This window comes from Rhagoletis pomonella, unplaced genomic scaffold (assembly GCF_013731165.1).
Source record: "Rhagoletis pomonella isolate Grant_MI unplaced genomic scaffold, Rhpom_1.0 Rhpom_scaffold_00006, whole genome shotgun sequence".
Classification (NCBI taxonomy): Eukaryota; Metazoa; Arthropoda; class Insecta; order Diptera; family Tephritidae; genus Rhagoletis; species Rhagoletis pomonella.
This window is the reverse complement of record NW_023458560.1, coordinates 72,301,519-72,322,005: the sequence shown is the minus strand read 5'-3', so window position 1 is coordinate 72,322,005 and position 20,487 is coordinate 72,301,519. Positions and strand designations below refer to the sequence as shown.

The window sequence follows — 20,487 nt, the reverse complement described above, 5'->3', positions numbered from 1 at the left end:
TTACGCGTTGGTGATGGCGAATATCGCAGACGATTTAACGATGAGCTGTATGAGCTTTACAACGATATAGACATAGTGCAGCGAATTAAAATTCAGCGGCTCCGCTGGCTTGGCCATGTCGTTCGGATGGACAGAAACGCTCCTGCTCTGAAAATATTCAACGCGGGCCGCGATGCTGGTAACAGAGGAAGAGGAAGGCCTCCTCTGCGTTGGAAAGACCAGGTGGAGAAGGACTTGGCTTCACTTGGCATTTTCAATTGGCGTCAGTTAGCACAGAAGAGAAATGACTGGCGTGCTGTTTTGGACTCGGCCAAAATCGCTTAGGCGGTTACAGCGCCAAATAAGAAGAAGAAGTTGTGCACATGTTATTTATAAACGTATGTGCTCCTTTTCTTTCGTAAGTGTTTATTGATATATCTGTACTGTAGTGTTTTCGGACGGTACTAGCTCTTACTGCCAATATAGGAGTATTACATATACATATGCTTTATACCATGCAAGGCACATTGAACAGGTAGTATCAGTAGAGCAAAAACAACATTTGCGTGTATTTTGTTGTTGCTTCTGGTATCGAAAGTGTCAAAAACTGTTCTGAATTTTTTCTTCTAAATCAAAGCGTGCCATGTGAAATACAAAAAATTATAAAAAATAAAAAATTGAAATTGGAAAAAATAAAAATTGATGCAACTTTCTTTCCTAGTAAATTTGTTTGCTTCTCGAAGCATTGATCCATCCTTTGCAAGGCCCAGTAATCAGCGGTCGTGCTGCTGAGTTGTGCGAACGTTCCAAAAGCTGCTATTCAATCGCTTGTTTTGTATGGAAAAAGGTTTCACATGCAAATGGATTTTAACAATTCAGAATTTTTGTGAGAAAAAATTAAAAATATTTGACATTTTCGAGACCAAATAATTTGAAAATAAATCAAATCAGCTGCTATACTGATACTACCTGTTCAATGTACCTTGATACCATGTAAAATATCATCGATAGTATCGATAGTCGATTCTATCGATAATGACATCGATGCTTTGCCATCACAAATTCAACAGCTGTTGCCGGGAACACGTTGCAGTTTCGCTGCTCGTTTAGCGTTTTTTATTTTCTTTGCGTATTTGAGTGTATTTATTCAATTCCAATAAAACAACACAGACATTAAACGAAAAGGTAAGTATATATTTCCCGCAAATACGAGCGATCCTTCAGTACAAACAGGAATAATACATCTTCACTGTAGATTGCACATTTTGCTACGCCACGAGTGCAATCTGATGCAATAACGTGGACAGCTATGCACTCAGTGATTCATGTTTTATTCAAATTGCTAATCTCTGTATTAAATTATAGGCAAACATCGAACGAAAGGGCACCTTTAAGGTGGAGTATCTTCAGAAAATTGAGCGTGATATGCAGCAACGCTGGGAAGCTGAACATGTACACGAAACTGATGCGCCAGCTGAGCCACGCCAAAGTCTGGATGAGAAGTTCTTTGTCACTTTTCCGTTTCCCTACATGAATGGTCGCCTACATTTGGGTCATACATTCTCGCTATCTAAAGCCGAGTTTGCTATGCGTTATCATCGGCTAAAGGGACGACGTGTGCTTTGGCCATTTGGTTTTCACTGCACTGGCATGCCTATTAAAGCATGCGCCGATAAGTTGAAACGAGAATTGCAAGACTTTGGCTATCCGCCTAAATTTCCGTTGGAAGAAAACTCAAATGTTCCCGTAGAGCCGGAACAAGGCGAGGTGCCAAAAGACAAATCCAAGGGTAAGAAGAGCATGGCAGTTGCCAAAACAGCTGCCGCCAAATATCAGTGGCAGATTATGCAAAGTCTTGGGTTGAAATACGAGAAGATAAAGAATTTCGCAGAAGCAGAATACTGGTTGAACTATTTTCCGCCTCTGTCTATCAAGGATCTAAAAAGTCTAGGCCTTCATGTAAATTAAAAACTTTGTACGTTGGCAATTTCTCCATCTAAAAAATCGCGGCAAAGTGATGTACGGTAAGCGTTACACCATTTACTCGCCAAAAGACGGTCAACCATGCATGGATCACGATCGTTCAACGGGCGAGGGGGTAGGCCCACAAGAATACTCCTTGATTAAAATGAAGTTGCTTGAAAAGCCAGCAAAGCTGAGGTAGGTGATTAATATTTCAATGAAAATTCCAACATTACTAAAAACAAACTGAAACCATTTCAGCGGAGTTAATGCACCCATTTATATGGTGGCCGCCACGCTCCGCCCAGAAACTATGTATGGCCAGACAAACTGTTGGTTGCATCCTGATATTAAGTACATTGCCTGGCAAACATCACGCTCAAATGAGGTGTGGATTAGCACACGTCGCGCAGCGCGAAATATGTCTTACCAGGGCTTTAGTGCCGAAGAAGGAAAGGTGATAGAGATCGCCGAGCTGATTGGTCAGGATTTGTTGGGCACACCGCTTGCGGCGCCAATGACAGCACACAAAGTTATCTACACTTTGCCAATGTTGTCGATTAATGAAGATAAAGGCACGGGGGTTGTGACGTCTGTACCTTCCGATTCGCCTGATGATTATGCGGCCTTAGTAGATTTGCAGAAAAAAGACGCATTCCGTCAAAAGTACAACATCAAGGATGAGATGGTACTATCTTTTACGCCCGTGCCTATCATAGAGGTGCCCACGTTGGGAAAAACATGTGCTATCTATGCCTATGAAAAATTTAAAATACAGTCCCAGAATGACAAAGATAAATTGGCTGAAGCGAAGGAGCTTTGCTACTTGAAAGGTACACCTTGATATACCACTTTACGTTTGAAGTAATGCATACTTTTATAATTTTATTAAGGATTTTACGATGGCGTACTTTTGGTTGGTGAATTCGCTGGACGAAAAGTGCAGGATATAAAGAAAGATTTACAGAAAAAACTTTTAGCCGCGAATGAAGCAGAAATCTATTATGAACCAGAAAAACTAATTCTTTCCCGTTCTGGCGATCAGTGTGTAGTGGCACTTTGCAATCAATGGTATTTGAACTACGGCGAGCCTGTGTGGCAAGCGCAGACCAAGAAGATGCTAGATGGCATGGAGGTATACCACGAAGAGGCGCGCAATAACTTCGAAGCATGCTTGAATTGGTTGCACGAATACGCCTGCTCTCGAACTTATGGGCTTGGCACAAAGCTGCCGTGGGACCAACAGTGGCTTATTGAATCGTTATCCGATTCCACAATTTATATGGCTTTCTACACAGTTGTGCACCTACTGCAAGCCGGATCTTTTAGAGGCGAAACACCGAGTCCACTAGGTAAGAATGAGCAGTTGCATGAGTAGGGAATATCAGACGAAGTCCCTATGGAAGATGCAGCACTTGCTTAAGGCTAGTCGAATTTGGCTTAGTTTAATGTTTGTTATGTTAAATGTATATTTTACTCATTTTTAAGGCATTACCGCCAAAGATATGATACCCGACGTGTGGGATTACATTTTCTTTAAGGAAACTCCCTATTCCGATAAGCTGCCGGTAAAGAAAGAATCGCTAGACATTTTGCGTCGCGAATTCGAGTACTGGTACCCTATGGACCTACGTGTCAGCGGCAAGGATTTGATTAATAACCATCTAACATTTATGCTCTATAATCATGCTGCCATTTGGCCAAATAACGAAGACAAGTGGCCTTTGGGCACCCGAGTCAATGGTCATCTCCTGCTAAATTCCGCAAAAATGTCCAAGTCTGATGGCAATTTTCTTACACTCTACGAAGCCGTTGAGAAATTTTCTGCAGATGGTACGCGACTTTGTCTGGCCGACTCCGGCGACGGCGTAGAAGATGCCAACTTCGTTGTAAGCACTGCCGATGCTGGTATTCTTCGGCAGTACACATTTATTGAGTGGGTGAAAGAGATGCTAGCTTCACGTGCATTGCTCCGTAAAGGCGAACCGGACACTTTCAACGACAAGGTGTTCATCAGTGAAATGAATCTGAAGACGCGCGAAACCGACGAGAATTATCGCAAAATGTTGTTCAAAGAAGCGCTTCGCACTGGTTTCTATGAGCTGCAACTAGCGCGTGACAAATATCGCGAGCTGTCTGGGGTGCAAGGTATGCATGAGCAGTTGGTGCTGGAGTTTATACGCCGCCAAGCACTTCTTGTGGCGCCCATTTGTCCACATGTCGCCGACTATGTGTGGGGCCTGCTAGGCAATAATCAGTCCATAGTGCACGCGCGCTGGCCTAGCGTAGGCGAAATCAAAGACGTTGATATTAAACGATCTGAGTATTTGATGGAAGCGGCGCATTCGTTCCGTCTCAATCTGAAGAATTTACTTCATGTGAAGGGCAAGGGTGGCAAGGAGAAGGCAGTGGACCCGGCAAGTGTCAAGCCGGATCGCGCATTAGTCTGGGTGGCCAAAACATACCCACCATGGCAGTGTTGTGTGCTCGACACGCTGCGTGAGTTGTATAGTAAAGATGGCAAGTTTCCGGATAATAAAATTATTGCTGCAACGCTGCAGCAAAAGGAGCAGCTAAAGAAGTTCATGAAGCGTGTAATGCCCTTCGCGCAAATTATACGCGAGAAAGTGGAAAGTGGCAAAGGAGTTGATGCGCTCGCCATCAATTTGGAATTCGACGAGCGACAAGTGCTGCTTAACAATCTGGACTATCTGAAAAATACATTAGATGTAGGTGTTGGTTGGGAAATGTTAAGCTACAGAAGAATATTAATTGACTATTTTTCTGTTCCTTAGGTGATTGACTTAGAAGTTAAATACACAGACGATCCCAGTGCACCAGAGAAGACGCGTGAAGAGGTGCGTCCTGGCTCACCTTTCATAGCGTTTATGATAGCGCCGAATGTGACAGTCGAACTGGTAAATCCAGTTGAGCGATCTGGGATGTTTCAAGTAAACACAGTCATTTGTGAAGGCGACACGGTAAAGCAGTTGATTGAAAAACTGGCAAGGTTTATAAACTTTAAAGGTGTGTGCAGTCATTTAATGAATTATAAACGACTAAGCGCTCCATAAACGAATTTATTTAATTAATTTTCTTTTTTATCTAAAATCTTTTTGCTAACATTTTTTGCCAGCGGGTTTTATATGTATCCATAATATGTATTTTTTTGCATTCGCAGCTGTCCTGTCAACTCTCAAAATTTGGCGCTATGATGATCCAGCGCTTGGACCACGCCAAATTCCATTATTCCAAGATTACAAAACCGGCAAGACTCCATTGACCGAGGGCGAATTTTTAATAGATGTAGAGAAGAAGCAGGTTTCATTGAAAGTCGATGATAAAGTTGTCGAAGTTGGTCGCCAATTCATATATGTGGTTGATTAACGTGCCCCATTAAGATATTAAAAAAATTTGTTAATTTATTTAAATAAATTACTTTACAGTAATTTATAATTATTTAAATTATATAATATTATATATATAATTAAATCATATCACAATGTTCTATATATTCTGTGCGCATATGTACATAGAGTATGCTATAAAACTCTGGGCGATCAAGATTGTTGCGTGCACAATTAAAAAAAGAAAACACCATTTAATAGAAATGTGGTCTAGATTTGAGGGGCGGCTATTGCAGCTATGCGTGCTATATAAGGTGCAACAAGTTTCTTGATAAGGCACAGTTTTTCTTGGAGTTATTGACGTATGTGGAGTGAGTTCGGTGTTCGGAGTTTTTTATGCAGAAGATTAATATTATGTCGGGAACTAAGTCATATTGTTTAGCTGTTACTGTTTTGGTATTATGTGGATTAATGCAGGAAGTGTGAGCTGGAGGTATGTTGAATATTTTTTTTCTGTTTTAACTAGTTATTTACCGAGAACTATTTTTTTTTCTAATATTTTGTTTAAAACTAGTAACCGTTGTTATTGTAAAAAATACAGGAAATAATCTGGTTTAATTGGAAAGCCGAAGTGTTGAGCCTTCATTGAAGTTCATGACTTATAGAAGTACATTCAGTGAAGATAATTCAAAAAGTCGCCTTGCTGGCAAAAGTCTTGGATTGTACTTTTACCAATACAGTTTGTTCGGAGATTCCAAATTCGAAAGAACTATAAAAATTTATTTTTGGTTGTTTGTGTTTCCGACAGGGTATGATGTATTGTGGAACGTTTTTCCATCATCCCTTGTCAAATTTGGTTTGGAGACAAACCGGTTTCATGGAACGAAAAATGAAACTGAAGTTGGCACAACCCGAAACCGGACAAGGGATGACGGAAAATCGTTCCACAATACAACTATAAAAATCCTTAACAACGTTTTGCCTCGGAATCTTATCATACTTGGGTTTTGGCAGCATGCAAATTTATCAAACGCCGACTTGGATTCAATTACCCAATGCAAATTAAAGTGGAAATTAGAACGTCCCTGAGGATACTATATTTCTGGCAGCTTTTATTTTAGTTATATTGGAGCCCCTCAGCCAGAGGATGAAGATTTGTGCATAGTGACGATATTTCGATGCTGTGGTTCGCCAAAGGAGACTGAAGACCTGAGGTCGAAAGCAAGCAGCTACCTCTCCGATCTAGCTCGCTTTTTCACTGTAAAGTTACCTTGATTAATATCAGGACAAAAGGGGTAGAGCTGTCAAAGGAACCCACACGAATTGCACAGTTTCTGACGGTTAAAAATCTCGTGTCACCTTTAAGAGTTGCCCCCTTTTGCCGCACCAAAACAAAGTCTTCAAATCGCTCTTACGCAGTACTCGGATGAAAAAACGTTGTTGAGAATATGCGAGTCTATTGGTGGAGAGGTTTTAAGTTGCGCTGTGATTTTGTGGTTATCCTGAACTAATAAGACGCAATGAACGAAGACACAGGGGTTCATAAAACAACCTCTGGACCCGACAGCATACCGACAGGCCATAAACGGCATTCACAGGGAGTCGGTCTCAACTTACATCGATTCCCAAACTATCGCCGACGATAGCACAATTTCGCTGTGGATATTGCAGAAATCTTAACTCTTATCTGATCAGAGTGAACTCATTTGTGCCCGACGAGTGCCCGCCATGCGGAGTGTCGTGAAATGACTCACTTCCTTCTTCACTCACTTCACAGCGAGGAAGGGCTCGGAACTGATAGGAATGTTAGCTGCAGTCTCGTTTCCAATGCTGTTCGCTATCTTATTTCACACTATTCGTTACAAATTCTCCGGTAATTTCCAGATAAATTGAACTCCGCGCGCAGACTAATTACATAGCCATCCGCCTACCTTGTTTATTATGGAGTAAGCCTCTCTTTAAAAATCATGGTTTTACTCATGTCTCTACGAAATAGAGCTAGATGTAGCGCAGGCCCCAGCTTTAACTTTGCGTTACCATATCCTTCTCCACCAAAACTTAGTACAGCTCATTTTGCGTTTTGCTCTATGGTTAGGCGAAGAGGCTTAAGTTCGAGGATGGTCGGCAAACATATGTAGTTTTTGAATCGCACCCTCGTTTTACGTGGCTACTGCTATACTTGGATCTTAGGGATGCAACCACAGGGCTCACCTGCCAGACGCTTGGGCACCATTCGGACTCTCGAAGCTAAGAAGAAAGTCGAGTGCAAATGTTTCCTCCAGGTTTAAGGTACTTCACTAAGCACGACCCTCTAAAGAGTTATGTCCCTCATGCCGGTTAGACTCTTTTTTTTAGTAAATAAAATAATGTTTTGAGTAATTTCTGCTCGGTTACCTCAGTAGGGTACATTTGACCACCAGAAGATATATTCGATAACTCATGGACGAGATCCAATACTTCGTAAATACCGCTACCAAAGTTCATCCACCACCCAACTAGTATACAAGACGCTTACCATCTCCTACCTAGCTACAGAAGTAAGCAGTTTGAACCTCCGATTTTATTTGGTCTATAGGCTTTTAAATATATACTCCCAAATCTGGAGGAAGAGTGTTCATGAGAACCGTTCGGCTTTGTGTGTGAGAATCCAAAAGTTCCTAGCGCCAGGCTTTGATTAAGAGTGTTTGGGTTCCAGAGCTAAGCCTATTATGGTTCGTTTGAGAACTTCCAGCAGTAAAGCCATGCCATTTTTCCAACAATCTTGGATTTCAAATTATTAACCCCCGTCTCTTTTCATGTTATTCCTTGCAGCATGCATCATTCCACAGCCACTGAGGGGACAAAAAGTGAATACGGCGCGTATGGACGAAGCAGCCTTACCCTCCGATGTTATCTTACCGCGGCCACGCCTTGATGGACGCATTGTTGGTGGCTACAAAGTAAATATTACCAATGCGCCACATCAGATTTCACTACAGACAAGCGGTGGACACTAGGGAGGGTCGAAAATTTAATTTTAATCAAATCCCTTGGTAATAGTGAAAATATATTGTATCATGAAGTCAACAACAAGCCTGCAAAATATTAGTGTTTTATTTTAGTTGTAAGAGCCCGCGCATCGACCGCCAAGTGACCCACAGCACCCTAGTCAAATAAGATCAATTCTTGTTAAAAATTCTGGGTTCAGCAAACAGTTTTGTTGTAAAAAGTCAAATTTCATTTCTCGCAGCCCTTTAGTTTATCGTTAATCTCAAAGTTATCTGTTTTCAATAATATATGAATTGTTCCCTTGATAACTGCACTGGCCTAGAGTCAAAAGATGTAAAGAACAGCATTAATATTGCTGTCGTGCATTTAGATCGCTGGTTCCAAATATTTTAATCTTTTTTTAATATTAGCTATAATTTGCGATTTTTTGCAAATTTAGGGACAATTTCGGTAACTCTAATAGAAAAGTCATTATTTTCCATCATCGTGGAAAAATTTTGTTTATGCAAATGAGTATGAGAACACTGAATAGGCACAACTTCTAGAAACACTAATTAGTTTACTAATGTTTAGGCATACAATATAAAAATTTCAAATATAAGAAAATGACAAAAAATTTTGTTCAAAATTTCTTTTATTTTAAAATAATTTGTTTATAATCTGAACGATTTTAATCAAATTATTATCAAAAATCAATAACATTAAGTATCGCCCTCAATTTGGTGATTATTACGCACCGATAGAGTAGCATTTACCAAAGTTATATCGAAAAATTTAAGTGGATCTCTAGTTTTTTATAAAAAAAATTCTCTTCAATTGTATAAATAACTTTTAGATGATAGAACCGGATTACAGAAAAGTGTGCCAGGGAGTGACTTTTTTCGTTCAAGCTAAATGCAAAGCAATATCGTCCAATTGGAGAGTCCTCAAAAGGATTTCCCAGGATATGTTAAAGACTATTGCATTTACCTACAGTCACTTTTTTCACATAATGGAATTAACTAAAATATTTATGTATATCTAAAACCTTATTGCACATCCCCTACTTTCATATAACGGCAGATTTAGAAACCGCGAAAAATTTTCAAGACTGCATAAATGGACTTAAAACTTCTCACCCTAATGGTATTATGTTAATGTATGTAAATACTTATATGCTGGAAACTACTATTAACTTATCAAACGATTCCTAATCTTTCAAAATACATGTTTGACCTCATTCACCACGATCTTGAAAACTGACCATATCTAAATATAAACATTCGAAAACATTACAACGTTTGAAATAAATCTCGTTTCACTTTTTTGAATTTTTCACTTGGTTGCTGAAGTAATGAAGAATTGAAAATTCATAAGGGAAATTAAAGTTTTTGGAAGATTTATCTTAATACCTTAAAAACTTGTAAACTTATTGAAAAATGATAAATGAACGTGAGATACTAAATTTAATAACCCTTAATTTGATATATCGTCCTGTTTAGAACAATTAACACATTGCATAGATATTACAAGCCAAAGTTTAATTTTGAAAACTCATACACTTTGATTCAATTGCGCGGGCTAAAGATAAGTTGTAAATTAATCTTTCGTGACCAATAACAATTGGCTTAAACCTAAGCCATCATAATATTACTATTACAATACGGTTAAATGCCTTTTATTTTCCACCATACAAAATCGACCCAGCCTAGTGGACACATATGTGGAGGTTCGATTATAGCGGTAAGTTAGCAGAAAAGGCGATTTGTTTTTAGCAGAAGAAGACGCACACTTCCCCGAAGATTACGGCGACCAGGCTTGGTAAATCTAAGGCGTGGTCTCGTAATATATGAAATATATGGATACTTTCGAGGTTGTCTCTATAAAGGCACCCTCATACCTAACTTACTTCATTGCCTTAGTAAACTCTTCTCTTTCTTTCCGCTTAGCCTCGCTGGGTACTAACGGCCGCTCATTGTACTGCGTAAGTTCCTTAGTTTTTATGCATCTCATCCTTATCTACTTTAATCTCCATCTCTTTCAGCGGAAAAACCGCCGAAAAACTAAAGGTACGCATCGGTTCTTCGGAAGCTTCTAGCGGCGGACAATTGCTGCGCGTCAACGAAATTGTACAGCATGAAAAGTTCAATTACTCCAATGTGGATTACGATTTCTCTTTGCTGCGTCTCGATAAGGAGATCCAATTCTCAGAGAATAAAAAGTCGGTCAAGTTGCCGGGAGCGAGTGACGAATTCATGGATGGCGATATTTGCTATGTGACCGGCTGGGGTAATACGCAGAATGAGAGCGAATCACGGCAATGGTTGCGGCAGGCTGAGGTGCCGATCTTCAATCAGGATCTCTGTTCCGAGAAGTACAAACAATTTGGTGGCGTTACAGAGCGTATGATTTGCGCTGGATACCTCGAAGGTGGCAAAGACGCTTGCCAACGCAACTCGGGTGGTCCGCTGACCAACAAAGATGGTGTGCTGGTGGGTGTGGTGTCGTGGGGTTATGGTTGTGCCAGACCGGAATACCCCGGTGTGTACTCGCGTGTGCAGTATGCGCGCGAGTGGTTGCGGCAGCATAGTGGGGTTTAGCGTACGTTTATGAAATTGTAAATTGTTGTAAAAATGAATTAAATAAGACGAAAATAAGTGTGACCTTGATGATTTTAAAAACGAGTCGATAGAATCGAGCATGTATTGAGATTGCAGTACTCTTTGCATTGAAATTCCGTTTTTTCTTTATAAATCGAGCATCTTACATCTTCGAAAATAACCGAAATTCATTTTGATAGAGACGTTTTGGTAGAAGTCCAAGATCGACGCATAGTACAAGGAAGTCTCAAAAGTAATTTGCATATGTGAATATCTGGTACCCACCCTATTTGTTTGGGGAATCACAACTATGATGCCGGGTTCCTAGAATATGAAATCACAAGTATAGAATCCTTAGTCGGTACCTTTTTGGCTGTTTGGGCCATTTTTGCATTCGGTGGCTTCTGCTAGTTCTACCATTGCCAAATTGGAAACTGCACGATTTTACAAAATCTCAAAAATTATATGGCCGTCTTGTTTGATTGAAATTAAAGCCACAAACTCTTGTGGAGGTAGGCTTTATTCCAGCTGCGAAATTCCCACAACCTTACAATCTCGTAGAGTGAGATTACACATTCTAGTTTACATCGATCTCTGTTGTAGTAAATAAAAAATAGGTATGTGATAGATTCTCCTCATACAACGCAATCCAGATTTCTGGGCACGAGTGAACCGGAAACAATCGAACCTTCTGACATCAAACAGTATCGGGCGGACAGTTAGAGTACCACTGCCGTGGAAGTTATTGGATTTGGATGAGGCATGCCAAGCTGAAAGCAAAGATGCTGCCTATAAAGGCACGTGCCATGCCGTTATTGGGCGTTGAGAGCTGATGAGAGGGAACGTGCAGATAAGGTGCTAGAGAACGAAGATATTGAGATGCTGGCCAACACCCTAGTACCTATAATTTCGACCAGTCCAATAACTTCCGGAAGGTTTAAAGACTGAAGCGTATTTCTGGTAGAACTCCAACGGTAGACTGATGCTTAAAATATACTCAACTAATCGGGAGGAACGCTCCTCTAAACTGCGCCCATCTATGATCTGACGTAATCGACGTTTCATTACGAAATTCGAATAGCAGTAGCGTCGATAAAAACTGACAAGCCTACAAGATGATCCATCTTAATATGACCTTGAAGAGCTCCTATGCAAAGCATGACTACCGATCAAGAATCAAGAGCCCCGCAGAATGGACGCTGATAGCCGAGCCGAGATAGTAAATGCAGGAAATAAACTTCAAAAGTGAAAAGTCGCGCAGACCCAACAGAGTAGAAGCTGATCGTAGCCGAAGATAAAGCTGATAAATGCGAGAATAAGAGTTTTTGACTTTGTTTCAGATCTGACTTGCGCTGAAATGGGATATACTGCAATAACACAGAGGAAATTTGTTTGGGGGTTATAGGAAAGGGAAAGTTTTTGGAAAAGGTTCCGTGGTCTCTCCCATACAAATCTCTGGATGTATTTGTAGGGGTATTCGAATTTTTTATGCGGATTTGTCAATATCGTACTGACGGAAAAAAATTTAGTTGATGGTAAAGGGAACGGGGCGCGTCCCAAATCGGTACTTGAGCGGAAGATCGACCTATCTCGGCAGCCAGCTCGATAACGCCCTATCTCAGAAAGGTTTTCAAGAGCGACCTACTTCAGAATTTCATTTAAAAACACCCTATCTCAGAATATGGTTGAGGAATGCCCTCTCTCAGCTGCCGATTCAAAAACGCCCTATTTGAGAAAATTTTCTATGTCGATCTTCCACTCAGGTGTCGATATAACCTAAAATTCTCATGACACATATCTCTGGAAGCAGTTAGCTAGAATATTGAGGTGTGCTAATTTATCGGTGCCACGTTTTTGAATTGTAGTTGAAAATGTTAAAATCCGGGCGCGGCTCCTCATGGAAAGTTACACGTCCATGGGGCGTAGCCTTGGAACCATTTTAAGATAAACTTAGACGGACTCATATCTTTCATATTACCATAACAAAGACTACCCTGCAGACGAGATTGTATAATTCTATAATTTTAAACATCCTTAATACTTTAACTCGCTCGTTAAAATCATTTTGCGTTTTTTTTATAAAAGCGTGGGGTGAAACACGCGGATATAAGCTGGTGCCAAACTAATGGGAGGGGTAGTGGGAGAATGAATCTTTTTACTATACATATACACCACTGGAATAAATTTGAAGTGCTTTGACTGCTGCTTTTATTACAAAAAAAAAAAAAAAAAAAAATTCTGACATGTACATAACTTAAAATGGGGCACCGTATTGGCTGCATTCGTCACATTCGCCCGAGAAAATGTATAGAATCGAGTAGGATGTTGGACGTAGGAATAACTTACACCGCACAAGAAAGTTAAAGCAGTGAGTGGCGTCAATGTCAATGCCATTAGTTTAGTGGAAATTGTGAATAATTTATGCACGCAGAGATGAAACTTAAATTCCGAACTACGTCACTTGGTCTGACGTACCAGATTATGCCTGCTATTATACTAAATGAGCTGCTGTGGGAGGCCTTTGCCAGTTTTTAAACGCACATAAAAATTACACGCAAACATTTTAAATTTTGTCTCGACTTGCTTTTTAAACTAAACTACTACTTTATTTTTAATATTTTTATTGAGCTTTGTACCACGATTGTTTATTAGGAAAAATTGAAAAAGCAACAAAGTCTAAGCGGTAGAAGTTCGGTTCGATCCCTGCTGAAAAAGAAGTCTGATGACGAGATGTGGTGATCTCCGAAATATTGCTATAACTTCTACCGCTTAGACTTTGTTGCTTTTTCAATTTTTCCTAATAAACAATCGTGGTACAAAGCTCAATAAAAATATTAAAAGTAAAATGTTAACAAGCCACAATAACATTGACATAAACTACTACTTGTTGGCAAATAAAACCCATTAGTTAGGCAGTTGTGCAATTAGTTAAACTACGCTTTATCAATACTTCACTGATATACCAAAAATCGTATGAACATACATACATAGTATGCACACGTAGGTATGTAACGAATATACCGAATTGATGTGCTATATCATCATTATGGTTATTTGTCTCATTCAATAATGCAAAGTAATTGTTTAGTAGGAAATTAGCTACATCCACATACACACATATACAGTAATATGTATATTTGACGTGTCGACTGAATATCGCTAGCTTATAGCGGTACATTTATTCTATATTCTATATATATTTTCAAATTAAAGTTTTCTAAACCTCTCTATTGTGATACTTTTTCAAATAACTTAAGCCCTGAATTCAAATTGAGATTTAAAAGAAGTGACAACCCCCTTACATGTAGTTTAGAAATGAAGCCCTTTCAAAACGATTTCGATTGATACCCTTTATTGTAATACTTCGTTGAATATTTATATTTAAGCTTTTAAACGTTGGCAACCTTTTTAAACCATTTTCGTCTCACACTCATATTGTGATACATACATACGTAAACATAGTACCTAATTCCTATAATTCAAGTTGAATTTTAATTTTCAATTATGTATGTGGAAACCCTGCTAGACATATGTAGCTTAGAAATAAAGCCAAGATTCTAGCCTATATGTTTTGTAATAACTCATTTAGCTTATAATATAATTGTATTTGAAATTAGGTTTAAAACAGGTGGTAACCCTTTTTAGATACCTCAAGCTGCACATTTCTAAACACTATCACGCTTGATACTTTAATCTGAGTATAATAAATATTCCAATTACCTAATTCCTTTAATTCAATCAGAATTTGATTTTTCAAACAGTTGGCAACCCTCCTTCATGTAGTTTAGAACTAAACCCCTTTTCAAAAACATTACGATTGATACCCATATTGTATTATTTTATTTAAAGAGGATGTAAGAGGAGAAACATTACGAGCATAAGCAATACATTTGCGCTCCTATGGCAAGTACGCATCGGCTTAGAAAAACAGTTTTAATATAAAATGCCATACACTGTTTAATTGTTTATTAAGTAATAGGTCACATTGCCTATTGTGCTAATGTTGTGCGAGATGTCGTCATTACTTATGACTTTATCAAAGTCATGCCATGGAAAATAACAGGGCAATTTGCTAATAAATACAAATGGAAAACTAGAAAAGCAACAAATTGAATTGCGCCGAACAAAGAAGATTGAGAATAAAGAAACTTGTTGGAAAAGCGTATACATGCATTAGGTTGACAAAATTTTGTTTCTTCCATTAAGTCAACATTACAGAACGTTTCGAATAGAGGATTTAAGAGAACTTATCAGAAATAAGTTTTCAGGGAACGAGCAAATAACGGGCCAGCTACTTTGGTCATTTCTTATGTGATGTTAAATGAGCAATTTCTGTTCTACGGTCGAACATAAGTCACAGCAAGCGAAGAGTTTATCTAGTAAATTACTATTGCCCCATCAGAACTTAACTTCCAATCTTATATAAACGACTCTTCAACTTCCGCACATAGAATCTGTGGGGATCTGACTTTTTGGCTGGTTGAGAAATTGATTCCACTTGGTTTAAGAATAATCCATCTTTTTCTCGCTTCCTCGCTAAAATCAAACCACAACAACAATAATTCGTATGATAAAACTAGGAATTATTTTTTGCATTATAGTTCGACTACATATTCATATATGTATGTACATAGCAGGGTTGTTGCGAATATTCGCATTCGCATTCGCAACCGCGGAGCTTCCGAATTAAATGCGAATGCGAATATTGAAGGGATCGAAAATACTAGTTTATTTTTTTTACGAGTCAAACTTAGCCAAATATTTTTCATTCCGAAATAAAAGTCATTTCCTGAAAATAAACAAAGCGCTTATCCAAATAAAACAAATTTGATATCATATGAAAGAGTACTGAAACATTATTTAACTGTTATTTTCGGTCCCTGGAATATTGAGAAAGTGCACTGATAAAACGTATATCGTCACAGAAGAAAGGATTACAAATAAATTACAAAAACAAAAATCGAAAAACGCTGATGACGTTGAAGGTTCTCCAAATTCAGAAACAACCAAGAGAATGAGAATGAAGAATTCTTTGGAAAACAACGGTGTTTAAACAATTATCTTGCCATGATGCTAGATTGTGAAGATGAAAGCCAGGAGAATACATCCGACATTTGCAGCTCCGATGCAATTCTCATAAAGGAATTATTGCACCGCAATGAAAAAAAAATAATAATATAACTCAAAGTTCTCTCAACTGGTCAGCGTCAATCGAAAAAAAAAATTTGCAATTTTGTTAAGTTTCAAGTTTTTCAAGTTTGTCGCCTTGACCGAGTAGTTATCTAGAAGCAGGCTGTAACCCGAAAAGGCAACAACATTACTTTTTAAAGTTTTTATTAAATACAATGCTCAAATTTTTAAATTCTGGTACGAAAAAATGACATTATTAAAAATTACTAACCTTTCCAATTTTTAGTTACCTAATCACCTAATTCACTCACCTAAATTATTTCTCAAAAATACTTGACATCCACCTTCGCATCCACTTCCGCGGATGTTAGCCTTTAAATATCCGCATCCGCGGATGTCTAAAATTACACATTCGCAACATCTCTGGTACATACGTGTTTTTTATTTAATCGTACGAAATATTTTCGCCCTAATGAAAATACATATATATATATATATATATATGAATATATGTATGTGTGTACTACATGTATTGTGTTTATGAAGGCATACTTTTTCTTAGAAATGCTTCGTGTAGTTATGTGCATACATATACTCATGTACTTTCGAACGATTAGAAATGTTTGTGAGATATACTAAATATACATACAAGTGCAATACATGCATACATTTGTATACGACTGAAAACGTACGATAGGTATTCTAAAAGTTGGCGAAAAACATACCAAAACAAAAAGCAATAAAAAATATAAACAAAATACAAATCGCGCAATGATGAGCTGCAAGAAAACATAAACAGGCAGTTAAAGAGACCAAAACAAAAGGAAATTGTTGGTGTTGGTGGGTTAGTCGGTGTTGCAGGGGCGTATGAGTGATTATTCAAAGTGTTTTTCGCACACCATCTTCAAAAGAGGCACAACTCTAAAATCTGATTCGAAAATATAACTGCTTGTGGATCGTACAGATTCAACACGTAGAAAAATATATTTGCATTAATTGGAGATAATTCCTATGAATTGATTTACGCAAATATTTTTGAGTTGTGCCCCTTTTGAAGACGGTGTGCGAAATGTACTCTGAAATTTTAGAAGTTTGGCTAAATTTCTTTTGTTTATTTAATGTTGTTTTATTTTTTGTATAAAAGTATAGCTTACTCTCCAACCAAAACCATGTAAATCTAAATTTACAATAAAAAAAACAAACAAAAAAAAAAATCCACATATTTCAACAAATATGCTTACTTTTTACTTCTGAAGTAACTAGAACTTATAGTTCGTTTTTGGATTTTTTTTGCGGACGGTATTGTGAATTTTTCTCCATATAAAAAAATTGTCGAACATGCTTTGTCGAAATTTCCTATTCTTTTTTTACAAAGTTTGAAATTCGGAATGACATGATTTTTGGTAGATAGTGAGCCATACTTTAATAAAACAATAATAAACACCAAATAAGCAGAGGCAAAATAACCAAAACTTGGTAAAATTTCGTGCCCCTATTTATTCTTCAACCACTGTACGTGTTGCCACCTAACATTAAATATAAAGGTTTTTATTTTTTAAGTGATGGAAATCAGCAAACCCCAGCGAAAAAAAAAAACGATAATATGTATCGAAAATATTCTTTAAAGCTTCACATCGGCCCACTTAAGTTCGAAGTGCAGCCTCCGCAACCTAACCTAACCATTGTACGAAAGTAGGTTTTTAGGAGGCTTTTCTAAAAATACTAACTTAAGATTTGTCCTTATTTGTAACTGCCCTAATACAAAATGTAGCCTGGCAACTCTGTTGGCATATTTTGGTATTCCTTCGGTTTTATGAACTGACCACCCTCACCCTATCACAACATATCGAGTTCGGTCGGTTTCATTGTTTTGCAACTTAAGCGCCAAAAACGAGAATTAATGACACCAATAACGGCAACTTTATAATTCCGCTGTGTCTCAGCCGCTTTGTGTGCACAATCAATGTCAATTTCCTCTGTTTCGCCCGTCAAACAGCAGCAAAAACAATGCGACATACACACACACCCTCGCGCTACAACAAACCAAAGAATGCTTAAAGTAATAAAGCTCAGAATTATTTATTAACACACCGCACAACCAGTTTACTTAGCTTCCCAAACGTGCGCACGTTTCAGGTACACGTGAGCCGAGCAGGCGCATCGCCAGCGCCGCAGAACGTTTTCCATAACGTGCCGCAAGTTGAAGTGGGATAGAAAATGAGAAAACTTGGCACTCGATACGATTGAATAAGCAGCTGGTGAAAAGCTTTCACAACCTGGGGTCGCTATGCCGCACTATGGGTGCAAGCGTGTGTGTTTGCTAATTTGGAAGCTATTCTACTCGCAGAAGCTTTATTATACCCGACTGTGAGAACGTTGCGCGCTGACATTTTCGCTTTGGCTCATGCAAGTGCATGTGAGCTCGAAAGCGAATGCAAATTTGCAGCGCCGCAAAGGCTTCGAGCGCCACAATGATAATTCACTACAACGCGAACTATCGCCGCAGACGGATGTACGCGCGCGTGCAAAAGTCGAAAATATTCTGAAAAATAATTTTCAAATATCTCACAAGTATAGCAATTGATTTAAGGGAGAACCCCAAGCTAAACTGCAATCGGAAGTGAAGTTACAGTTCTAATTAAAGTTGTTCTACAGTTCAAATAAAAAGTTGTATTAAGCTCAAAACTCAGTTCAAAAACATTAGAAATACGCTTTGAAATTTAAAGTACAAATCGATTACGCGGAAAGGCTGAGAACATTTCACGATTCCGCGTGTGACGATGCATTGTAATTGAATCGCTGCTAGCTCGTCGATTTGTTGTGTAAGTGCTGGCGGCATGGTTTTGGTGGCGGCGGGGGCGGGGGCGATCAAAGTGGCAGAGGTAGTGAGTGGTGGGTTAGCGCTTGAGAAATTGCATGGACGTTCTTGGCAAACGTTGAATCTAAGAAAAATGCACTAAATATGAACCGAAGTGTTTGAAAAGTGATATAGGTCGCACTTCTAAAACATAACATAAGCAGAAGAAGGTTTAACACGAAATAGAGAAACAAACGTGTATGAAGCCAGTAAACTAAGCGAAATAAGTATAAAACAAAAAGCAAAAAACCAAAAATAAATCGCCTTGAAAAACTTTACAGCTCGCTTGAAATGTGTCATCGTTGCACTTTTATATAAGACCAACTTCAAACTGTAGATGTAAAAGTGAGAAAAAGCAAGAATAACAACATATGTACATTAGGGTGCATCACTCTCCATACAAAAATAAAAGATTTATAAAATCTGTGTAAACCGATTTGAAAATACCTCCAAAAATCATTATCTTGATTCCGTTGTTAAAATGTTAAATGTACATTTTAAACTTAAATACTTTAATCATTTGAGCTGATTTTTAGAAAAAATTATTTTTAAAAACTAATTTTATTTATTTAAAAATCGATTTTTGCAGATCTTTTCAAATCGGCCCAGCTCACGTAAATCCTAATATTTTTCGTTAAATATATCTAAATTTTATAATTCTGTTGGAAAACCGCAACATTTTTTTTGTGAGGCACTCTAATGTACGTATGTAAGTGTTGAAATAGAGTTACATCTGAAAAGCTTTATAATATATGCGTACTAGAAAAATGCAAATGCGATTTAAATACTAAATGAGTAAGTAAGTAATAGGAGTTAGTGATCTTTTCTCGAAACTGAAAGGAAAATCTGAATTTTATGTAGAAGTCCTATCGTAATTATAACGGGTGATTTTTTAAGAGCTTGATAACTTTTTTTTTAAAAAAAAACGCATAAAATTTGCAAAATCTCATCGGTTCTTTATTTGAAACGTTAGATTGGTCCATGACATTTACTTTTTGAAGATAATTTCATTTAAATGTTGACCGCGGCTGCGTCTTAGGTGGTCCATTCGGAAAGTCCAATTTTGGGCAACTTTTTCGAGCATTTCGGCCGGAATAGCCCGAATTTCTTCGGAAATGTTGTCTTCCAAAGCTGGAATAGTTGCTGGCTTATTTCTGTAGACTTTAGACTTGACGTAGCCCCACAAAAAATAGTCTAAAGGCGTCAAATCGCATGATCTTGGTGGCCAACTTACCGGTCCATTTCTTGAGATGAATTGTTCTCCGAAGTTTTCCCTCAAAATGGCCATAGAATCGCGAGCTGTGTGGCATGTAGCGCCATCTTGTTGAAACCACATGTCAACCAAGTTCAGTTCTTCCATTTTTGGCAACAAAAAGTTTGTTAGCATCGAACGATAGCGATCGCCATTCACCGTAACGTTGCGTCCAACAGCATCTTTGAAAAAAATACGGTCCAATGATTCCACCAGCGTACAAACCACACCAAACAGTGCATTTTTCGGGATGCATGGGCAGTTCTTGAACGGCTTCTGGTTGCTCTTCACTCCAAATGCGGCAATTTTGCTTATTTACGAAGCCATTCAACCAGAAATGAGCCTCATCGCTGAACAAAATTTGTCGATAAAAAAGCGGATTTTCTGCCAACT

The 20,487-nt window shown here is 38.3% G+C and overlaps 1 protein-coding gene and 1 pseudogene across 2 annotated transcripts; both read left to right on the top strand.

Moving 5' to 3' along the window:
* Window positions 1–1,061: 1,061 nt before the first annotated feature.
* Window positions 1,062–5,358, top strand: LOC118741260 (annotated as a pseudogene).
* A 68-nt stretch (window positions 5,359–5,426) lies between these two features.
* On the top strand, window positions 5,427–10,913 carry LOC118741264 (trypsin-1-like). 2 transcript variants are annotated; one of them, XM_036473176.1, is made up of 3 exons: window positions 5,427–8,227; window positions 10,205–10,239; window positions 10,300–10,913. In XM_036473176.1, exons 1-3 carry the CDS (start codon window positions 8,084–8,086, stop codon window positions 10,853–10,855), a joined length of 735 nt encoding a protein of 244 aa, XP_036329069.1. In that variant the 5' UTR covers window positions 5,427–8,083; the 3' UTR covers window positions 10,856–10,913. The 2 variants fall into 2 exon arrangements, with proteins under 2 accessions (XP_036329069.1, XP_036329071.1); XM_036473178.1 differs by lacking the exon at window positions 5,427–8,227 and adding an exon at window positions 9,905–9,998.
* The last annotated feature ends 9,574 nt before the right edge of the window (window positions 10,914–20,487 follow it).

Coding starts and splice junctions, on each gene's coding strand:
- LOC118741264 (XM_036473176.1), top strand. CDS start 8,084: ATGTTATTCCTTGCAGCATGCATCATTCCACAGCCACTGAGGGGACAA. Junction 8,228..10,204: donor GCATTGTTGGTGGCTACAAA/GTAAATATTACC, acceptor CTTTCCGCTTAG/CCTCGCTGGGTACTAACGGC. Junction 10,240..10,299: donor ACGGCCGCTCATTGTACTGC/GTAAGTTCCTTA, acceptor CATCTCTTTCAG/CGGAAAAACCGCCGAAAAAC.